Genomic DNA, 21,628 nt, shown 5'->3' with positions numbered 1-21,628 from the left:
CTTTCAGAAGCAGACCTAGAAAACCATTCCACCATGTTCATTCCTCTTTACGAAATGAATTATATGTGTGTGTGTGTGTGTGTGTGTGTGAGATTAAGATGATGCTGTGAAAGTGCTGCACTCAATATGCCAACACATTTGGAAAACTCAGCAGTGGCCACAGGACTGGGAAAGGTCAGTTTCCATTCCAATCCCAAAGAAAGGCAATGCCAAAGAATGCTCAAACTACCGCACAATTGCACTCATCTCACATGCTAGTAAAGTAATGCTCAAAATTCTCCAAGCCAGGCTTTAGCAATACATGAACTCTCAACTTCCAGATGTTCAAGCTGGTTTTAGAAAAGGCAGAGGAACCAGAAATCAAATTACCAACATCCACTGGATCATGGAAAAAGCAAGAGAGTTCCAGATAAACATCTACTTCTGCTTTATTGACTATGCCAAAGCCTTTGACTGTGTGGATCACAATCAACTGTGGAAAATTCTGAAAGAGATGGGAATACCAGACCACCTGATCTGTCTCTTGAGCAACTTATATACAGGTCAGGAAGCAACAGTTAGAACTGGACATGGAACAACAGACTGGTTCCAATAGGAAAAGGAGTACGCCAAGGCTGTATATTGTCACCCTGCTTATTTAACTTCTATGCAGAGTACATCATGAGAAACGCTGGGCTGGAAGAAGCACAAGCTGGAATCAAGATTGCCAGGAGAAATATCAATAACCTCAGATATGCAGATGACACCACCCTTATGGCAGAAAGTGAAGAGGAACTCAAAAGCCTCTTGATGAAAGTGAAAGAGGAGAGTGAAAAAGTTGGCTTTAAGCTCAACATTCAGAAAACAAAAATCATGGCATCCGGTCCCATCACTTCATGGGAAATAGATGAGGAAACAGTGGAAACAGTGTCAGACTTTATTTTGGGGGGCTCCAAAATCACTGCTGATGGTGATTGCAGCCATGAAATTAAAAGATGTTTACTCCTTGGAAGGAAAGTTATGCCCAACCTAGATGGCATATTCAAAAGCAGAGACATTACTTTGCCAACAAAGGTCCATCTAGTCAAGGCTATGGTTTTTCCAGTGGTCATATATGGACGTGAGTTGGACTGTGAAGGCTGAGCGCCGAAGAACTGATGCTTTTGAACTGTGGTGTTGGAGAAGACTCTTGAGAGTCCCTTGGACTGCAAGGAGATCCCACCAGTCCATTCTGAAGGAGATCAACCCTGGGATTTCTTTGGAAGGAATGATGCTAAAGCTGAAACTCCAGTACTTTGGCCACCTCATGCGAAGAGTTGACTCATTGGAAAAGACTCTGATGCTGGGAGGGATTGGGGGCAGGAGGAGAAGGGGACGACAGAGGATGAGATGGCTGGATGGCATCACTGACTCAATGGACATGAGTTTGGGTAAACTCCGGGAGTTGGTGATGGACAGGGAGGCTTGGCGTGCTGCGATTCATGGGGTCGCAAAGAGTCGGACACGACTGAGCGGCTGAACTGAAGTTACTTTAGTCATTTTGGACTCCATGACCCTATGGGCTGTAGCCAGGCCAAGTCCCTCTGCCCATGGGATTCTCCAGGCAAAAATAGTGGAGTGGATTGCCATGCCCTCCTCCAGGGAATCTTCCTGATCCAGGGATCAAACCCGTGTCTCTTATGTCTCCTGCTTTGGCAGGTAGATTCTTTATCACTCGTGCCTCCTGGGAAGCCCATATATGCATGTGTACACGTGAAGTCACTTCAGTTGCGTCCAGCTCTTTGTGTGACCCTATGGACTGTAGCCTGCCAGGCTTCTCTGTCCATGGGATTCTCCAGGCAAGAATATTGGAGTAGGCTGCCATGCCAACCTCCAGGGAATCTTCCTAACCCATATCTGTCTCTTACCTCTCCTATGTTGGCAAGCGATTTCTTTACCACTAGCAGCCTTTGTAAAGCCCACATATATTATATCTGTATATATATGCACACATATGAAAGTGAAAGTCTCAGTCATGTCTGATTCTTTGTGACCCTATGGACTACACAGTCCATGGAATATAGATGTATATGTGTATATATATATAAAATATATGCATGTATCAGGTGGTGCTAGTGGTAAAGAACTCTCCTGCCAACGCTGAAGACATAAGAAATGCGGGTTCGATGCCTGGGTCCGGAAGATCCCCTGTAGGAGGACATGGCAACCCACTCTAGTAATTCTTGCCTGGACAATCTCAGGGACAGAGGAGCCTGTCGGGCTATAATCTACAGGGTTGAAAAGAGTCAGACATGACTGAAGTGACTTAGCATGTATGCACGTACATATATAAATATATACAGACACATATGAGTTGAAGGACTGATAAAAAAACAAGTTAGATACTTGCTGTATAATTATTTAATGGTATTTAAACATTATATGGTTTTTTTTTTTTCCCACAACAGTTAGGCAGAAATTAATTTTGCCTTTAGTAAAATTTAAATGATTCACAGCTTTTTGTATTTTTCATAACATTTTCTAATAAATTAACAAAACTAGCTCTTTAATTATCAAACTATATATAGCCTGAAAAAATGTTTCCAAGGAAGCAGAAGCAAGTCATGTTTAAAAGCCAGGACAGGAAAGGTGGTAATAGAAAAAATAACGCTCAATAATGATCAAAGGCAGTTGACTATGTCAGTACTGTATCCCAATGATCAAGTGCTGGTTTTAGGGAAGGTGCACAGCTCATTGCAAATTACAAAACATTGAAAGCAGAACCTGGTAGTGGCAGAATACTGGTGACAGTGTTCATATTGTGCCTACAACTGTATACAGCCTGATATGGAGCAGGTAGTCCGAGTCTGAGAATACTAAGCTTGCCTTGGACAAGTGAAATTTTCACAATGGTAGCTATCTTTTCAACCTATATACATATATATATACACATATATTTAATGAATCCTATCGGCACAATCATCACAGCTGCTTCATGTGTTTTATTTCAGGGGAAATCGACAGTAGGATTATCATATTAACTTTGCATTTTAACTCCATGCTGCTCGTGTCCCATGGGTCCCAGACTGAAGACCAGGGGTGCTGGGCCCAGGTCTGATTAAAGTTTGAGTCTGTCTAGAGGCTGGTATGCCATGGTTCTATTTTCACAAAACACCACAGATGAATCCCATGGGAGGAAGTCATGGTAAGGAGAAGGGCTGAAGAGCTGCCAGGCAGCCTTCAAGATTCAGTGTCAAGGAAAGCCACTTTCAGTGAACTGAATCTGAGGGATAAGGAATGAAATGGTGGACACTGCAGGAACATGTTTTTGGAACACCTGTGGCAAATATCTGTAGGAGAGGGGGTCCCAAAGTTATGGGAAGATTGTGAGGGGTTTGATTCCTGTAGACACTGTAGAGATACACTTTTTTTGTACCCATTATTGTTACTTTGGTCTTACCCTCAGACTACTGTCATCTAGAAAACATGGATTACTCTTATATCCATTTAGAAAGAACAGAAAAGTAGTTATCAGATGGCATACAAAAAAGACACATATATGTGGGCTTTTTGTCCTTGCCTTTAAAGCGATAAACACTAGGATCATTTGGAAAAAACAGCCGTTATCAGGAAATCAATGAGCCACGATGAAAAAAACCCCTAAATAACATTTAATCTTTCAAATAAGAATTCTTCATTCCTTTTTAAAACAATATTTATTTTTATTCATTTATTTGGCTGTGCAGGGTCTTAAGTTGTGACATGTTGTATCTAGTTCCACAACCAGGGATCAAACCCAGGGCCCCAGCACTGAGAGCTCAGTCTTAGCCACTGGACCACTAGGGGAGTTCCACATTCTTCATTCTTGAGTTGAACTGACAAACGAGGTGGCATTTCGACCGACTGATTAGGCTTATACCTTTGTGGTGCCGTTGAACATCAAGACACATGTGATAGAGGTGTTCTTTAGTGTTACTCTGCTTTCTTGGTCCTGCAAGTTTATGTTTGCTCAATTATGGCTGAGTTGCACTAGTTTTTCAAAGAATTAGCTTCTTCCAAACTGTCAAATTTATGAGCATATTATTGTCTGTAGTACTTTATTATCCTTTTAACAACTGCTGCATAAGGAGTGATGTCACCTATCTCATTCTTGATGTTATTGATGGTTGTTTTTCACTTTCTATTTTTATCACTCTTGCCAGAGTTTTGTTGTCGTTGTCGTTGAATTACTAACTCATGTCCAACTCTTTTGAGACTCTATGGACTATAGCCTACCAGCTTCCTCTGTCCATGGCATTTCAAGAATACTGGAGTTGCCATTTCTTCTCCACCCAGGAACTGAACCTGCCTCTTGCGTCTCCTGCATTAGCAGGTGGATTCTTGACCACTGAGCCACCTGGGAAACCCTTAGTCCTGGGTACCTAATCACATTTCTATCATTTGTGTCTGATTTGGAATATATTTTAGAACAATCCGATAACAATTTCAAGACAAAAAAAATCTACACACTTCATAGCTCCTTCCTATTACATGAATGTGTAAATTGAATTCCCTCTCAAGATGAAAAAAAACAAAGGTTGGCTTCCCAAAAATGTTTTCATTGGCTTTAGGGAACTAAAACGCACCAGTCTGGGTGACTAATACTTCCTGGAAAATAAAGATAGATCAACACATAATTAAGTTCTGGCTCAAATATAATTGTTGTCTTGGAAACAGTTTGGGGGATAAATATGTTTATGCTAATAAAACTTTTCATGATTTCCACCAATGATCTGGTTTATTAATTAGGCCAGACCATCTCACTATCTTAATTAAGGCTACCCGTTTTGGACTATTCAAAGGGTTAAAAAAAAGTTCCTAAGAGGACATTGAGAAGGAGGAAAAGGGGATAAACCTGGTTATTTACCGGCGCTCAAGGTTAAACGTACTTTTTGGCACATGTGTGGGTTTCAAACATCTTTTCTACTTCATTAAGCAGAAAGCAGAGTTGTATATACAGCATTCTGAACTAAGAATTCCTAGCATTGTTTTTCTGAACCCCATCTTCGGTGGATTTCAAATCAGACCAACTCAAGAGAAACAAGCGAAAGCAAAATCCTAAGCAGCCAGGATTTTTCTGGCTCCCGCTTTCAGTAAAGAGTTTTGTAGGAAGTTCTCCTCCGAGCGTAGCCGGAGGGGCAGCCTGCGGGCTCCGGAGGGTGTCTGGTGGAGGCCGAGTGTGAACTCCGGGCGCGGGAGCGCATCCCGGTCTGAGATCACACCCACTCCGGGTGTGCGTGAGTGAGCGCGCGGTGGCCGCGCGCGTGTGTACGTGTGGGGAGGTGTGCGCCAAAGGGGTGGGGTGAGGGGCGGCGAGTAGGGCTCTAGGTGAAGCACGAGGCGCGGGAGCGGGAGGTCGCGCGCTCCGGCCTCTCCCCCAGGGGCCGCGGCGGCTGGCTCGCGCTCGGGCTGCCCCTCCCGGTGCGCGCCGCTGCGGCGCCACAGGCCCCTCGACCCTGTGACCACCGCCCTCCGGCCGCCTGGCCCGCAGCGGGGACCGGCGATGGCGCGGGACTGACGGTCTCCTCCCTCCGGACCCTTCTGTCCCGCCCGGGGGCTCCCGGGGGCCGCGGCGGCGCCCCGATCTGCATGTGGGGCGCGCGCGCCGGCGGCCGGAGCGAGCGGCCCTCGGTGCCCCCGAGGCGGTGCCCGGCCGCGCGGGCGGACCGGGAGGAGGAGCAGCAGCAGGCCGGGCCGGGCTCCCCGCGCGCCGCCGCCCGGGAGCGCGGGCTCCCTGGAGGGAGCTCGGGGCGTCCCAGCCTCGGAGGAGGGACCCGGAAGCAGAAGCGGAGCCCCGAGTCGAGCCGAGCCGCTGCCCCCGCTGCCCGCCGGCGCCGGGTGGGGGTCCCGGCGGCTGGATGGGCAGCGGCGGCTCGGGCCGCGGGCGGCGATGGGCGAGGAGCAGAGCACGGTGAGCGGCGCCGGCGGGCCCCTGGAGGCGCGGACCCCCGCTGGCGGCGCCGCGGGCCCCCCGGAGACCCCGAGGCCGCCGGGGCACAGCGCCGGGGCGCCCGGGCCGCGCGCCGCCTCCGCCGAGCCGAGCGGCGGCGGCTGCGGAAGCGACTCCGGCTGCGCGGACGCCGGAGCCCCAGAGCCCGCGGGGAGCCGGGGGTCCCCGAGCTGGAGCAAGAGCCGGGCACCCGGGCAGCCCGCGGGACTGGCCCTCCCCGGGCCCCTCAACCCCCAGGCTTTGCAAAAGCAGCTGGCCGAGGAGGAGGAGGAAACGGGGGAGCGAAACGAGAGCGGGGATGAACAGCAGGAGGCGCCCCCCGGCGAGGAGCTTGAGCCCCCGACCCGTGTCGGCGTCGGGGCCCCCGACGGACTGGTCTTGGACGTGCTGGGCCCGCGGCGCCCGCCCCCGGCCAAGAGACAAGTGTTCTGCTCCGTATTCTGCGTGGAGAACGACCTGTCCGAGGTCCCCTCGGCGGAGCGGCTCTCGCTGCCCGCGTCGCCACCTCGGGCTCCGCCGGTGACCAACCCTCCCAGCACCCCCTCCTCCTTCCCCAGCCCCCAGCTGTCGCTCCCAGCGGACCCCTTGTCCCCCGACGGCGGCAGTATCGAGCTGGAGTTCTACCTGGCGCCGGAGCCGTTCTCCGTGCCCAGCCTGCTGGGAGCCCCACCCTACTCCGACCTGGGTGGGGTCGGGGATCCCTATGCGCCCCTCATGGTGCTGATGTGCCGGGTGTGCCTGGAAGACAAGCCCATCAAGCCCCTGCCCTGCTGCAAGAAGGCCGTGTGCGAGGAGTGCCTCAGAGTCTACCTGAGCTCCCAGGTAACCTCAGCCCCTCCGACCCTCCTCTGTTCCCCATTCAGCTTTCCAAATCCGTGGCCAGGAAATCCCGCTCGCCAGCTCCCTGCTCACCGGAAGAGGTGATGGGCACCCTTACCAAGGACGTCTATCAGTGTCTTACATCTCGGTTGTTGCCCTTAGAATATTTAAGTGTGTTTGTCTTCGTGGGTTAGCTCGACTGGAATTTAACTCTGGGTGAGCTTTGGGCTTTGATTGGCCGCCATAGAAGGAACAGGGTATGAATGCATTGCCCTCTTCTATTTATTTTATTAGATTGCGAGCAAGGAGCTTGCTCAAAGAGGAGGGCAGTTGAGCGCGCTTCAGAGGCCTGGTATTCCAGAAACTGACAAATAGTGGGCATAAAATAAATATGTATTGAGTTGGTGGAGAGAAGGGTTGCAATGAATGATTCCCGAATTTGAAATTTTGCTACTTTCAGATAATCCAGAGAAAAGTGTTATTAATTATGTATTCCTTGCCCCTGGGTCACTTTCCAGTTTCCTTTTCCACAGTAAAGTTAAGTACTTTTTCTCACTGAAGTTTTAAGCCGGCAGAATGCTTTATTTCTTTAAGAGGGAGCAAAACAGAAAAAGCAAAACAAAGCAAAGCAAGGCTAAGAGGCTTAACAAAACAAGCACTGGTGAAACTTTCCTCCTCAGTTGCTTATTTGAAAGCTTTTTTTTTTCTTGGAAAGTTGAAGAGTGCAGCTGACCTGCTTTCCTTCCCTGGTGGTGAATGCGTCCTTCTAGCAGTTTTCAGACTGTTAGATTTCTGCCAGTGTTTTGCACAATCCGGAATGCCCTTTGACCCCATGTCTGATTGTCCTGGGCCTATTCATCTTTCAAAACCCTGGGCTGTTCAGGTGCCAACTTCTCTGTGAAGCCTTCCCTCACCCTCCAGGCCACAGCTTATATACTTTGAAACACTTCTGCGTGTCTTGCAGGCACTGAAGTTGTCCGTATGTCTGTTTGTGTGACTAGACAGTGTCTTTCTTAGAGCCCCTGTGTCTGGTAGATTCATGTTGGTATCCTTCCTCGTAACAGTGTTTAATAACTTTGGCGGAAGGGAACTAAACAGGATTTCACACCGTGCAGTTCCTCTGTGTATTGTGGCTAATCTGTGCTTGTGTCTAGACTGAAAGTGTGTACCCTGCCCAATGGAAAACGCAAAGGGGAATTTAGACAGAATGGAATGTTACACAAGCAGTGACTTGGCCAAGATGGTTGAGATTATCCAAGCGCCTGTGATGTCTCTTTCGTGCTTTATCTGCAAACAGATACTTCAAACAGGAGGAAAGCCTGCTTCTCACTGTAGCCGTTTCTAGGATGTCACTGTCAGTCAAGCAGATAGCCATGGGCAAAGCCCTGTGGTGGGATTCAGACATTCCCCAACTATGGGCTCTACTCCAAGGAGGCTCCCTTGTGTGTATGCAAGATGTGTACACATGAGCAATACAAGGTAGCATATGATGAGGTGTAAGCGGAGTGATAATATCATGTAGCACTTAAGCACTGAATATAAATACAGTGTCGGTTTAGAGGTTCAAGGGAGGTGGTCATTAGAAGTTGGGGTACTCTGCTTTGCAGTTTGATTTCCTTAAGCATTTCCGTTTCCTGAAAGCAAAATTTTTTTTGCCTCCAAAATCAGATCTGTGTTAATTCTAAGGTCCCTTCTACGCAAAGACTCTTGTTTCCATGTCATTTAACCTTTCTGTGTCTTAATTTCCTGATCAATGAAATGGAATTACAGACCACGCTCTCTAATGACACATCAATTCTAAGCAAAACAAAAACTGCAGAGTTGTTTTGTTGCCTTACTGAACCAGATCAAAAGGGTATAAAGCGTGCCCTCTTTCTTATTTTCCAAGGTTTCATGGTTTTGACAGTAGTAAATCTGTCAAGCTTGAACTTGCAGGCGTCTTAAGGCTTTTTAAGTGATATATTTGAAATACAAAGTTAATAGTGACTTTTGTCATCATCTTTTGGATTTGTGCCAAATACTTAGTGGATTAGTTAATATCATTTAAGAAAATAAAATAGAGTCCCTATTAAGCATTTTATGCAGTCATTAAAAATGCATACTAAATGTGAGTTGGAATATTGCCTGGTTAAATAATATTCTTCTAAAAGGAGCTGATGAATTCTTTAGAAGGTGGTACATAGTTGGAAGACAGGAATGCAAATTTTTAGATGATAAGTCTTATTTCCGTTAGTGCCATGAACTGGATATGTGGCAACAGCCAGTGGGTAGGCGTCTTCATTATTTCAGTGTACACATGGGAGAGTAGGTGGTGACTTAAATATCTCTCTGCATGCTCAGTTCATCAGTTGTGTCCGACTCTTTGCAACCTCATGGACTGTAGCCTGCCAGAGTCCTCTGCCCCTGGGATTCTTAAAGCAAGGATACTGGAGTGGGTTGTCATGCCCTCTCCAAGGGATCTTCCCAACCCAAGGATTGAATCCATGTTGCCTTTGTCTCCTGTGTTGGCAGATGGATTCTTTACCCCTGAGCCACCTGGGAAACCCAAGTACCTCTATGTGCATGCATGCATGCCCAATCTTTTAAGTCATGTCTGACTCTTTGTAACTCTGTGGACCATAGCCCACCAGAGTCCTCTATCCCTGGGATTCTCCAGGCAAGAATATTGGAATGGGTTGCCATGCCTTCCTCCAGGGGATCTTCCGGACCCAGGGGTTGAACCAGCGTCTCTTATGTCTCCTGCATTGGCAGGTGGGTTGTTTACCACTAACATCACCTGGGAAGCCCAAATTCCTCTATATTGTGGTTTAAACATAATAGTTTTAGTTTTTCAAAACAGTGATTTGAAAAACGAAAACTAGTTTTTCTTCAGTGATAAGAATTCTTCAGTTATCACTGAGCCTGGGGACTATGCAGGATCCTTCTTAGTGGAATGACTTTACCAGCTGACAGGTATCAGTTGCTGTGATGAAGGATTGAACTGGTACATTATAATCTTTGGCGCACATACATAGGGGTCAACGTAGAGGCATTAGAGCACCATGACACAGACAGCGGGAGTCTACCTGGTTTGTGTTGCACGAGTACATAAATCTTTGGTGTATAAACTTCGGAAGTCCATTTCCAATGGCCTGTGTGCACACGTATGACCGTGGCTTAGAGCATGCAATGCCAGGGATGTCTGCGGTCTCCTTCAGGGCACTGAGCCATTCTGAGAACTGACCTTCTCAGCTGGTTTGGCCTCTACCCCATTTTCCTAGGAGAAAGGGTTGTTACTTTCCTCGTTTCATGGAATGATAACCACATTCATTTCAAAAATTCTCTTCAGGTATCTTTCCTTTATGATTTTGATTTGAAACGATAAAATCCGGTAGGATGTGAAATACTAATATGTAGCACTTTATATAAAGAAAAGAGAGAATTGGACATGCTAAGGGCTTTCTAAAGGCAACAGCTGTTGTGACTTTCATCACTCTGCTTCAAAGTGCTTGTGATGGCACATGCATATGAATCGGAATGTATACACCTGTCAAGTGAGTATTAATAGAGACAAGCAACGCATTTCTTCGGCACTTTGTGAACAAAACAGCTGCTAGATGATAATGTCCTGAAATGACTGTCTACTGTAGTCATCCTAGAACCGGTGACCTAGGGGTGAAAGCTTCTAGATCCTTTTATTAAACTCTGAGTCATCCAGACCTTTATGGGTAAAAGTGTAGCCTGCTTTTTCCCTTTAAACCTTAAAGCAACCTGCATACTTTTAGGAACTGGCCTGTTCAAGATGGAGTTTACAGGCAGCCGCCTTCACACAGGTGAATTTACGGATCCTCTCACACCAGCTATGATTCTGGTAGTCTTGAAAACGTGAAGAATAAAAGAGACTGAACTCTGTTAAGTCACTCTGCGAATTTAAAAAGTGAGGATCCCGGCATATGTAAACTTCCTCTTCTGTGTACAGTGTGTGTGCGTGGTGTGTATTTTGGAGCTGTGGTTACCATGCGCTTTCACAGCTTCCTGACTCACGTGCTCCTTTTCCTCTTCTGATTCTTTAATGTTATCTCTTTTAATAATTTCTTCATTTCCCCTTAATCATTTCTCTCTTTTTCCTCTTACTCTTCACAGTTTGATTTTAAATAGCAGTTGGGTACTGCCGAGGAGTCAGTGCCCTGTCCGGGGCTGTTCTCCGGGCCCTCGGGACCTGGTGCAGATGGTGTCTGGGTGTCTGCCTTCCCGCGTCCTCCGGCGTCTAGAGATGACAGCGCTCCGCCGAGCAACCCTGCACTGCCTACGGGTCTCAAATAACTTGACTAGTACTACTTCCCTTGGGTGTCACCTTTAGAGTGGTGATTTTTTTTTTTCCTCCTAGAGTAGAGCTCAGCTTTTTATAGTTGAAGGCTGTTCCTTACTCATGTGAGAGACACAAAAAGAACATTAGACTTGAGCTCCCAGCTTTTCCTTAAGCATTGGTGATGGGGATGTGGACAGATACCTGAGCCATAATTTCTTATAATTGACATTTTCATTTGTTAATGTACCACTTACACACATAACAGACATTTATTGGCTACCTCTATGTCAGGGACCTTGAGAGACTTTTTAAATGTATTAAATGCCCGCAAGGAGCTGGCTTAGAGCCTTGCTTTCCTCAAAGCTTTATCTGGTGGCATAAATAAGCTTTCCTTTAAGTTCTCAGACAAGTGTGCCTCTCCTCTTCTCTTTCCTTCCTGGGAGGATTTTATTAAGCCAGTTCTGGAAGACCAGCTAACCTTTTAGTAAGCATATTACTATTCCTCCTCTTATGTTTATTTCAAAGTAATAAGAAACAGTATCGGAATAAGTTATTACTATAATTAAATTTTCTTAATGAACATTTCTTAGAGCTCTTTGTAATTGTTGTAAATAGAATATTAATTAATGCTTTGCTTCTTTCAACACTTTTATTACTTTTGCGCTTTTCCAAAAAAAAACACTCAAAACATTTTGATAACTGTGTTTGGATCATTCATAAAAATATGGCCAATCTTTAAAGTTATGACACTTTCAAAGAATTGTTTCTTTGTTCAACTTCACTTTGTCAGCCGAGTTTTATGTGATAAACTCATTGAACCTTCCCAAATCAAGTTCTGTCTTAAAAATTCAGTATCTTCAGGACAGTAATTCCTAGAAGAACATTCTCTTTCAAAGTGATCACTACTATTTGCCCCATCAGTTTTGGGTAATTACACTTGAGCTTTGAAGTTTCCATAAATAACAACAACCATTAATTGAACACCTATATTTGAAGCATTTTTTTACATTTATTCTGTTTCAGTTTCTGTTAATATGTTATCATGTTTCCATTTAGTATATTTTATTATTTAATTTTAATTCCCTTGCATATCAAATACTTATTACATACCAAGCACTGTTGTTGGTGTTGGAAACACAGAGAAGTGAAACAGATAAAACCCCTTACTCTATGGAGTTTATTTATTAGGCTGGGGGGAGATTGATAATAAAATAAGTAAGTTATTTAGTATGCTAGATATTATTTCATATACTATAGTATATTATAAAGAAAGAAAAACAAGGGAAGCGTGGTAAGATATATTGGGAAGGAGGTTTTCTTTATGTATTTATAGTGTTTTTAGGAATTGTCAGGGAGGGTTTGTTTTAGATGGTGACTTTTGAGCAGAGATCTTCATGATGGCAGTGAGAGAGCAAATGAAGAGAATATCTGAGGAAAGAGTAAGTATAAAGTTCCAGGGACAGGAGCATGCTTGGTGGGGGGGGTTCCAGGAATGACAGAGAGATCCATATGAGGGAAGCATATGGAATGAAGAGGGAAGCACTAAGAAGAAACCAGAAGAAGTGGGGAAAGCTGATAGAAAGGGCTTTAAGGCCACAGAGAACTTGCAATTCCTCCGAATGAGCTGGAAAGCTGGTTTTTGGGTTAATCAGATGTGACTTTACCTTTAAGACAGAGGATTCTGGCTCTCTGTGGAGAATATATCAAGGGAGTCAAGAGTGGAAGTAAGGGGACTTCCCTGGCTGTCCATGGTTAAGACCCTGGGCTTCGAACGCAGGGGGCACAGGTTTGAATCCTAGTCAGGGAACGAAGATTCCACATGCAACCTAGCCAAATAAAAGCCATTTAGGAAAAAATAAAACTTGGGGGGAAAAAAGGAATGGAACTGATCAGTTAGAAGAATTTGGCAATAAGCCAGAGAAGGGATGTCATAGTTCAGACTAGGGTGATTAGAGGTAGATACGGTTTGAACTGGTGGAATTTTGAATGTATTGTGACGGTAGAGCTGATGGAATGTGCTGATGACTTGGTGTGGGGATGAGGGAAAGAGAGTCCAGGATGACTCAGGTTTTGAGCCCAAGCAGTCAGAAGAATGGGTTTGCCATTTAACAAGGTGAGGAATGCTGTAGACGGACTTACTTTAAGGAGAATCAGGAGTTTATGCAAAGTTCAAAAAGGTTGTGTAGACATTCATGAAAGAATGGCAGCTGGCGTGTGGCAGTCAGCAAAGAGACCTTCCTAGGAGATGTAAATTTGAATCCCTCTGATATAGAGAAGATGTGTAAAGCCATGAGACCAGAGGAGGATTGAGGACTGGGTCTGGACATGCCAGGGCTTGCGGATACAGAGCCTGGGACGTGTGAAGGAATAGGAAGGAGTCTGAAAGGGAGAGGGCAAGAAGGAAAACCAAGGCAGAGTGGTTAACCAGAAGCCAAACAAAGACGGTGTTTTATAAAGGAAGGAAAAGTCATTTTTGTCTAATGTTTCTGATAGTTTCAGCAGGATAAGGGTTTAAATTGACCATTGGATTTCCCAACAAGGAGATTATTTGTAAGTGTGAATAGTGCTGTTTTCATTGGCACTGGTGGAGTTGACTTTCTGATTATAATGGGTTCAAGAAAACAGGAACAGCTCAATTTCTGTACTAAAGGTAGTAGAATGTTCCATGAGGAAACTCAAGGTTAGCAAGGTTAAAGAACTTGTCCTAAATCACATAGCTAGGAAATGGCAACGGTGGGATTTCAGTTCCATTTGGCTCTAAAGCCCAAGGTCTTTTAATAGTCTTTGCATTTATTATCTTATTTATAAGTTAAATATGTTGATTTTTCTTTAAAGTTTATATCTGTATTGTACAGTCACAAGGCTTGCAGTCCAAGAAGAAACTTAATTACATGTTTTGAGGAAGTAGAAGTCTCTTGCCCAAATTTAGATCCAGAGAAAGATTTCAACCAAGGTCAGCTTCATCTTCATGTAAGAAAATCAAGAGGAATTGAGTTGAGAAGAGCTATGATTTAACTTACTATTAAGTTTTAATGGCAGCACACTCTCCTGTTTTCTTCCTAACTCTTGACCATGCCTTTTGCTTCCATTTGAGCTTTTTCTCATGTTACCATCTCTTAATGTTGATATCTGCATGGTCATGTATTAAACGCTCTCCCTCCTCACATTGAAGTCAAAAAGAGAAGGGGGCAGCAGAGGATGAGATGATTAGATAGCATGACCGACTTGATGGACACAAATTTTTGCAAACTCCGAGAGATGGGGGGTGGGGTACAGAGGAACCTAGCTTACTGTAGTCCTTGGGATTGCAAAGAGTCAGACACAGCCTAGTGACTGAACAACAGCTCCTCACATTGTGTATTAGTAGTGGGACCATGAATTTCACTCCCATGGTTTCAAGTAACACCTATATGCTCTTGACTTCCAAATCTTTGCTTCTAGCCCAGATGACTTTTTCTCACCTACAGTACCATATTGCCGCCTCTCTTTGACATTTCCACCTGTATGTTCCATCCACAGCCACCTTAAACCTCTCAGAACTAACCTCCCTCTCCTCCTCTTCCTTCCCCGATCCCTAAAGCTTTGCTCTTCCTTTGGGGTTCTGTGTTTCCATCAGTTATACCCAGGCCAGAAGCTTGGGCGTCATCTTCGAGTTCTTTTCCTCCCTCACCTCTCACATCTCATTTATCACCAGTCACTAATCACTTTCAGTCCTACCTGCTAAAATTATTTCTGTAGTCTTCTCGGCATTTCCCTTGCTCAGGCCTCTACCATTTCTCTCCTGGATTCCAAGCACAGCTTCCTCCTTTGTCCAAGTGTTCCAATCTTGGCCACTTCCAGTCTCTTCTTCACACTGCCACCAGAGTTGTCTTGTAGGATACAAGACTGGTCTTGGCACTTCCCCTTCTTTACGTTTCAGTCTGCTTCTTGCCTTTACAATAGACTCTGAACATGGTTTACATGTGCCTGGGTGAGCTAACTCCTGTTTACCACTCTTTCTCATCAACCCCCCTCAACCCTACCCCCATCTATCCCTATAGCCGTATTAAACTGCTTTTTGTTCACTGAGTACTCTATGACTCTCTTAATCATGAATCTTTAGTTTAGTGACATGTGATTCTATGTTAGCGGGATCTACTTTTTTCCCTTAATCCCCATGTCTGCCTCTTTCACACTGATTCATTCTAGTCTCAACTTAGACATTTCTTCTTTTGCGAATTCTTCTTGACCCCCTCTTATCTGGATTAAGCATCCTTCCTGTGGTCTTTGACAACCCTTTGACTCACTGTAAGAGTATTATATTTCACTGTACTTAAATTGCCTGTTTCCTGCTCCATGCTCCCATTAGACTATAAAGCTTGATGCATGTAGAGACCTTATTCATTTTTTTTTCTGATTGATTTCTTAGCTCTTGGCGTACTGTCCACATGAAATGAGTATTTGTGTAGTGGATTTATGTAGTTAGATTATAAATTAACTAATACATTGAGGCTAGTTGTCAACATACAGAGTATTGGGATAGATAGCCAAAATGGTTTTTAACAGGAAAATCTCAACATTTCATTACCTTGCTTAAAATCCTACAAACCCTTTCCCATTGCTGTAATGAAAAGATTCTGGTTCATGACATTGCTGATGAGGTTTGGTCCCTGCTGCTTCAGTCTCTTCTCCATCCCTCCAGCTCCAGTACTTTCCAGGCATGGATCCTTCCCTTTGTTAATTTCTCCTCATCCTTCAGATCTCAGCCGGCCTTGGTCTCCAGACTGAATCCGTCTCACCGTTTATGCTTTTAGAGTCCTTTTTACCCTGCAGTCATTTTTTAAATCCCCTTTTGTAATTATATGTTTGTGAGATGATTTGATATTTGATTAATTCTCTCTCCCTCCCCATATTAGTTGAGCTGCTTTTATAACTAGCAGTTAGCACAGAGCCCAGTTCAGCACCAACAAATGTTGCTGAACAAATGTTTGTTAAAAGACTGAATGAATGATTGAGAGTAAATTATACTATGTTCAGGTTGGTAGGAAAATTAAGGTAGATTTTGAACCTAGTATGTTTCAGTTCAGAATGTTTAGGTTGGTAGGAAAATTAAGGTAGATTTTGAACCTGAATTTTTGATATTTTATTCCAGAGTAAATTTACATTTTTAATGCAATGGAATGCTATGACCTGAGTTTTTGTTTTGGCAACCAGTTTATCACTGAGATGCTTCTTTAATTATGAAACCTATTCTGTCTTCTGCTTAACAGATTGCTCCAGAACCTGGGCACTTAGGAACAGCCGTTTTATTTTGATCACGGCATGTAGGTCGGGAATTTGGGAAGGGCTCAGCTGGTGGTTCACACTTGGGCTTCTGCTGCCTTGGTGGTCAGGTGTCAGCTCTCTTGCTTGGCTGGCAGCTGTGCTAGCTGGTGACAGTATGCTTGGCTGTGGCTGTTCACAGCAGTGCTGGCGTGTAGCCTTGATAGCACTGTCGTCTCAGGGCACTGGGCTTCTTACATGGAGGCTGGCCTCCCCAGGGCCAGAGTCTCCAGGAAGCCACGTGGAAGCTGTCTTAACTTGGGAAGTCATTCAGCGTCACCTGGGCTTCCCCGGTGGCTCAGACGGTAAAGAATCTGCCTGCAATGCAGGAGCCCCCGGTTCCATCCCTGGATGGGGAGGATCCCCTGGAGGAGGAAATGGCAGCCCACTCCCGTATGGGTTGTCTGGAGAAGCCTGTGGACAGAGGAGCCTGGCAGGCTACATACAGTCTATGGGGTCACAAAGAGTCGGACATGACTGAGCGACTAACACTTTCACTTTTTTACTTTCAGTAGAAAGACACTGAGACCCAACGCTTCAATTTTTGTGAATACTTAAAAGAATTTGGGGCCATATTTTTAAACCACCACACTACTTCAAACAAAAATCAGGAATGTTGTGAATTTAGGTAGTAAAGCTTTTGAGCCTGAATTTTAACTTGTCTTTATTTAAAGTTTCATGTCTTATCAGTTATTTAATTACATATTTCCTATTCATATCACTGGGAGAAGGGCATGGCAACCCAGTCCAGTATTTGGAGACTCCCACGGACGGAGAAGCCTGGCGGGCTACAGTCCATGGGGTTGCAAAGAGTCGGACACGCCTGAGTGGCTCACACATTCATATTGTTATATGGATTAATGTACTTTGCTTTGTGGGAGTTCTGTGCTTTATCTTTGAAGAATTTAATAATAAAGCTTTAAGCAAAGCTTATATGCAAGTTGTTCCCTTTTATTAATATTTATTTTTAATTATTTGTTTGGCTAGGCTGGATCTTAGTGGCAGTGCGCTTGGCTTTCTAGCTGCAGAGAGCAGGGGCTACTCTCTGGCTGTGCTGCTCAGTCTTGCCATTGTGGTGGCTTCTCTTGTTGCAGACCACAGGCTCTAGGGCACGCGGGCGTCCGTAGTTGCAGTACAAGGGCTTAGCTGCTTCATGGCATGTGGAATCCCTTAGGACCCAATCAAACCCATGTCCCCTGCATTGGCAGGCAAATTCCTATCCACTGTCCACCAAGGAAGTCCAAAAGTTGTTCCCTTTTAAGCTGAAGTATTTTAAGTAATTTCATTGTAACTTAATATCTTGAGATCAGGGTCAACTTCCGATTATATCTGATTAATACCACTAATGTTAATTATCATAACATAATATTATGTTAATTATTAATGAATGATTATTAAGACCACTTATTCTACATATTGTAACTTCTATCGTATCAAAGTTTTAGCGTCAAGAGTTGGACAGGACTGAGCGCCTTCACTTTCACTTTTCACTTTCGTGCTTTGGAGAAGGAAATGGCAACCCACTCCAGTGTTCTTGCCTGGAGAATCCAAGGGACGGGGGAGCCTGGTGGGCTGCCGTGGGCTGCCGTCCATGGGGTTGCACAGAGTCGGACATGACTAAAGCAACTTAGCAGCAGCAGCAGTGATTAAAATATCATTTGAAAAAGTTGAATACCTTGCTGGATAAAAAGAATTGATGTAACGGATAGTTTTTGTGGTGCAGGGATATTCTGTACAGAAATTGTTGTATTTAATGATACCTGAGAATTAACCACTCTAGTTAATGTTTGTTAAATTGGCTCACTGTTGGGTTTTTATTGTCACGATATTCTAGTTTGGCTGATTCTATCATTCGGCTAGTGTCCTCTCACATAGGTAGCCCTTACATTTGCAGAAGCAAGTGTGTCGTGCTCAGAAATCTCCTGGTTGAGGATCTGTGCCCCCTGAAGAGGAGGAGGTGTATTGCTTTCATGATGTGCCTTTTTCCCCAGCTCAGGTAACTAAATTCTGCACTTACTCATTCATGTGCATGACTAATCCCTTTTTAAATCTTGCAGAACTGTTTGCCTCAATGGTATTCTCTACGGTAAGATTCAGAGGCTAATTATAGGCTACCTAGCAAATTACTTCCCCTTTTGTGGTGTTGATTCTTGCCTGATTTCCTCACTCAGTTATCGGCCATACTCCGCATTCCTGAAGCTCTGAGACGTAAGTGGCCAGTTAAATCACCAGGGCTTTTCCTTCTGGTTGCTTAACCAGCTTAATTTTAAACAGCAGGTAAAATAAAACACTTGGTTATAGCGTTTCCCTAGCGTTTTGTTCGGAGAAGGCAATGGCACCCCACTCCAGTACTCTTGCCTGGAAAATCCCATGGATGGAAGAGCCTGGTGGGCTGCAGTCCATGGGGTCGCCAAGAGTCGGACACGACTGAGCGACTTCTCTTTCACTTTTCACTTATGCATTGGAGAAGGAAATGGCAACCCACTCCAGTGTTCTTGCCTGGAGAATCCCAGGGACGGGGGAGCCTGGTGGGCTGCCATCTCTGGGGTCGCACAGAGTCGGACACGACTGAAGCGGCTTAGCAGCAGCAGCAGCAGCAGCACCATTAACTTCAGTGTTGTTTTTCCCCTTATGTTACCGTTTTTCCTCAAGATTGTGAAAGAAACACTTTGAAAATAATGGGCTCCTGAAAATAAAAGAAATATTCTGTGTGTCCCATGTTCTGGTGTTTTATGCTAAGACTGTGTGTGTGTGTGTGTGTGTGTGTGTGTGTGAAGTTTGTGTGTTACAAGAAGATGTTGCTCATTTTGATTTATAAAAACCTCAGTTTAGTCATTTTCGGGTGAATTCACATATCTCGGGTTTAGTTGGAGTCAACCTAAGTCCCTTGGGTTCACCTTTTTCCTGCTGTTGGTTTTTATTTATTTATTTATTTTTTAATTTTTATTTTATTTTTATTTTTTGCTGTTGGTTTTTAATGTGTCGCAGTGTGAGTCACTGAGGGCTTCAGCCTTAAGATCAAGGGAGAGTTTAGAGGAATGCTTGAAAAGAAAACATTGGAAACAATAGTAAGTCTTTTCCCAAGAGTTTGAATTTGCTTTTTTTCTGAAAAATACTGTTTGTCCAGATATGTTCTTCTCTTCAAAAATCACTACAGACTTAGGAAATTTGGAAACAGAATTTTCAATTTTGCTTACAAATCATCCAAATGAGCTGCTTTCAGAGAGTTCTGACCCATGTGTTTAAAAAATAGCACTTTATGGTTAGCTCTAAGAATAGTTGATTGACGCTAAAGTTAGGAAAGATATACCTCGATAGCTGAATTTCATCAGCAATCTTTGAATGCTTGGTAGATGAAACATAAAAAGAAGTGTAATGATTTAGTAAGCACAGGCAGCAGGATTTTTTTTTTTTTTTTTTTTCCTCTCTGTGTCTCTGTGCGGTGCTTTTTCAGTCAGACACCATCATTAAAACAGTGTATCAAAACTGAACATGGACCTTGGAGACGCAGTGTCACTGAATGTCAAAGATTTCTAAAATTAAGAATGCTGTTTCTAAGTCATTGCTTTCACAATTCCTAATGATTCTATTAGTGATGATAAGACATTTTGTATCAATAATTAATAAAATTGAGACTCAGATGTTAAAAAAATTACTGGAACTTTTGGATTCTTTTTACAATCTAGACGGGTTGGCCAGAACCCTGTTGATTTGCTCAGGGTGCTCATAAAGAAAGGTCAGGCAGGCAGTCCTATCACAGGCTGGCTAATGACACACTGATCTGGGGCCATAAATTACCCTTAACCCCACATGGTCATGTCATAAAGGGTCTGCTTCTGATCAGAAGACACGATGGAAGAATTGCTATTAATCTCTTCACCACTTCTGGAAAAACAAATGGAAACACATATACTGCTAGTGAGTTGCAGAGACTTGTACACACAGAAATCTTTTCCAGTGCATAAGACTTTCCTCTCTTTTACTGTGGTCACACTGCAGAAGGTCAGTTCCCTAGTAACTCAGCTGACTTAAGGCAATCAAAAGTGAGGGGAAGCTAGAGCTTTCTTATTAAAAACATTCTCTGAGCACAGACTGTTTGTTTAGCAGTGTGCTGATCACTTGAGAAGAGAAGATGTAGTCTATGATACATCCTCTTACCAAGTGTAGAAATTCAGAAAGTGAAAAGTAAGGTGTCCAAGCAAAAGATTAAGGAAAGTTTATAACTACATTGTGTGATGCTGGTTGTTGACTTAAGTGGTTCTAGGAAGAAGCTGTGTTTATGGGAGTAGAAAAAGTTGAAGCTTGGCTAGTTTATACAAAGTACTTGTTGATGTACAGGAAACATAGGAGAAGGGAGTTCGAGGTGGGGTGTGTCTTCAAGTGAGATGGAGTGAGCAAGCACACAGGTGAATGTGTACAGTTGCTCGGTTGTGTCTGACTCTCTGACCCCATGGACTGTAGCCCGCCAGACTTCTCTGTCCGTGGAATTCTCCAGGCAAGAGTACTGGAGTGGGTGGTCATTCCCCTCTCTAGGGGGTCTTCCTGACCCAGGGATTTAACCCACATCTCCCGCATCTCTTGTATCGTCAGGCGGATTTATTACCACTGTGCCACCTGGGAAGCCCAGGCACACATATGCACTCACAAATGCATTTGTGGAAATAAAGAAAAGAAAGTTGGTTGCACAGTCATGTCCGACTCTTTGCTTTTCCATGGACTGCAGCCTGTTCCGCTCCTCTGTCCACGAAATTCTCCAGACAGGAGTACTGGAGTGGGTTGCTATTTCCTTCTCCAAAATAAAGAAAGTGAAGTTGCTCAGTCGTGTCTGACTCTTTGTGACCCCATGGACTGTACCCTACCAGGCTCCTCAGTCCATGGAATTTTCCAGGCAAGAGTACTGGAGTGGGTTGCCGCTTCCTTCTCCAGGGGATCTTCCTGACCCAGGGATCGAAGCTGGGTCTCCTGCATTGCAGACAGATGCTTTTATCGGCTGAGCCACCAGGGAAGTCCCAAAATAAAGAGGGAGGGTAAAAGTGATCATGGCTAGAGAGAGGGGATTAGAAGGGCAGTACGGCAAATAGGAGTGGAGAGGTGAAGCTGTATGGTGAGCAGGAGTCCGTGGAACAGATGTTTCAGTACAGAGCAGAGGATACGGGCGGGTGGGCGGGCAGCAGACCCCCAGGTGTCCTGTGTCTCAAGGTTAGGGGCAGAGGGAGCTGGGTCATGGCTTACAGAGCAGGATGAGATCGCAGAGAGCTCTGAGTCCCCTCTGT

General features: G+C 44.5%; 1 protein-coding gene across 2 annotated transcripts in view; it reads left to right on the top strand.

Moving 5' to 3' along the window:
• The first annotated feature begins 5,793 nt into the window (after positions 1-5,793).
• The window catches only part of RNF217 (ring finger protein 217), a 128,661-nt gene continuing 112,826 nt past the window's right edge, over positions 5,794-21,628 (top strand). For both annotated transcript variants that reach the window (XM_042253209.2, XM_027972333.3), the window contains exon 1: positions 5,794-6,769. In XM_042253209.2, the coding sequence (XP_042109143.1) occupies positions 5,888-6,769 (882 nt within the window). In that variant the 5' untranslated portion in view covers positions 5,794-5,887. The remainder of the gene's footprint in view (positions 6,770-21,628) is intronic.

This window comes from Ovis aries, chromosome 8 (genome assembly GCF_016772045.2).
Source record: "Ovis aries strain OAR_USU_Benz2616 breed Rambouillet chromosome 8, ARS-UI_Ramb_v3.0, whole genome shotgun sequence".
NCBI classification, from domain to species: Eukaryota; Metazoa; Chordata; class Mammalia; order Artiodactyla; family Bovidae; genus Ovis; species Ovis aries.
This window is presented reverse-complemented; position numbering and strand designations above follow the sequence as displayed.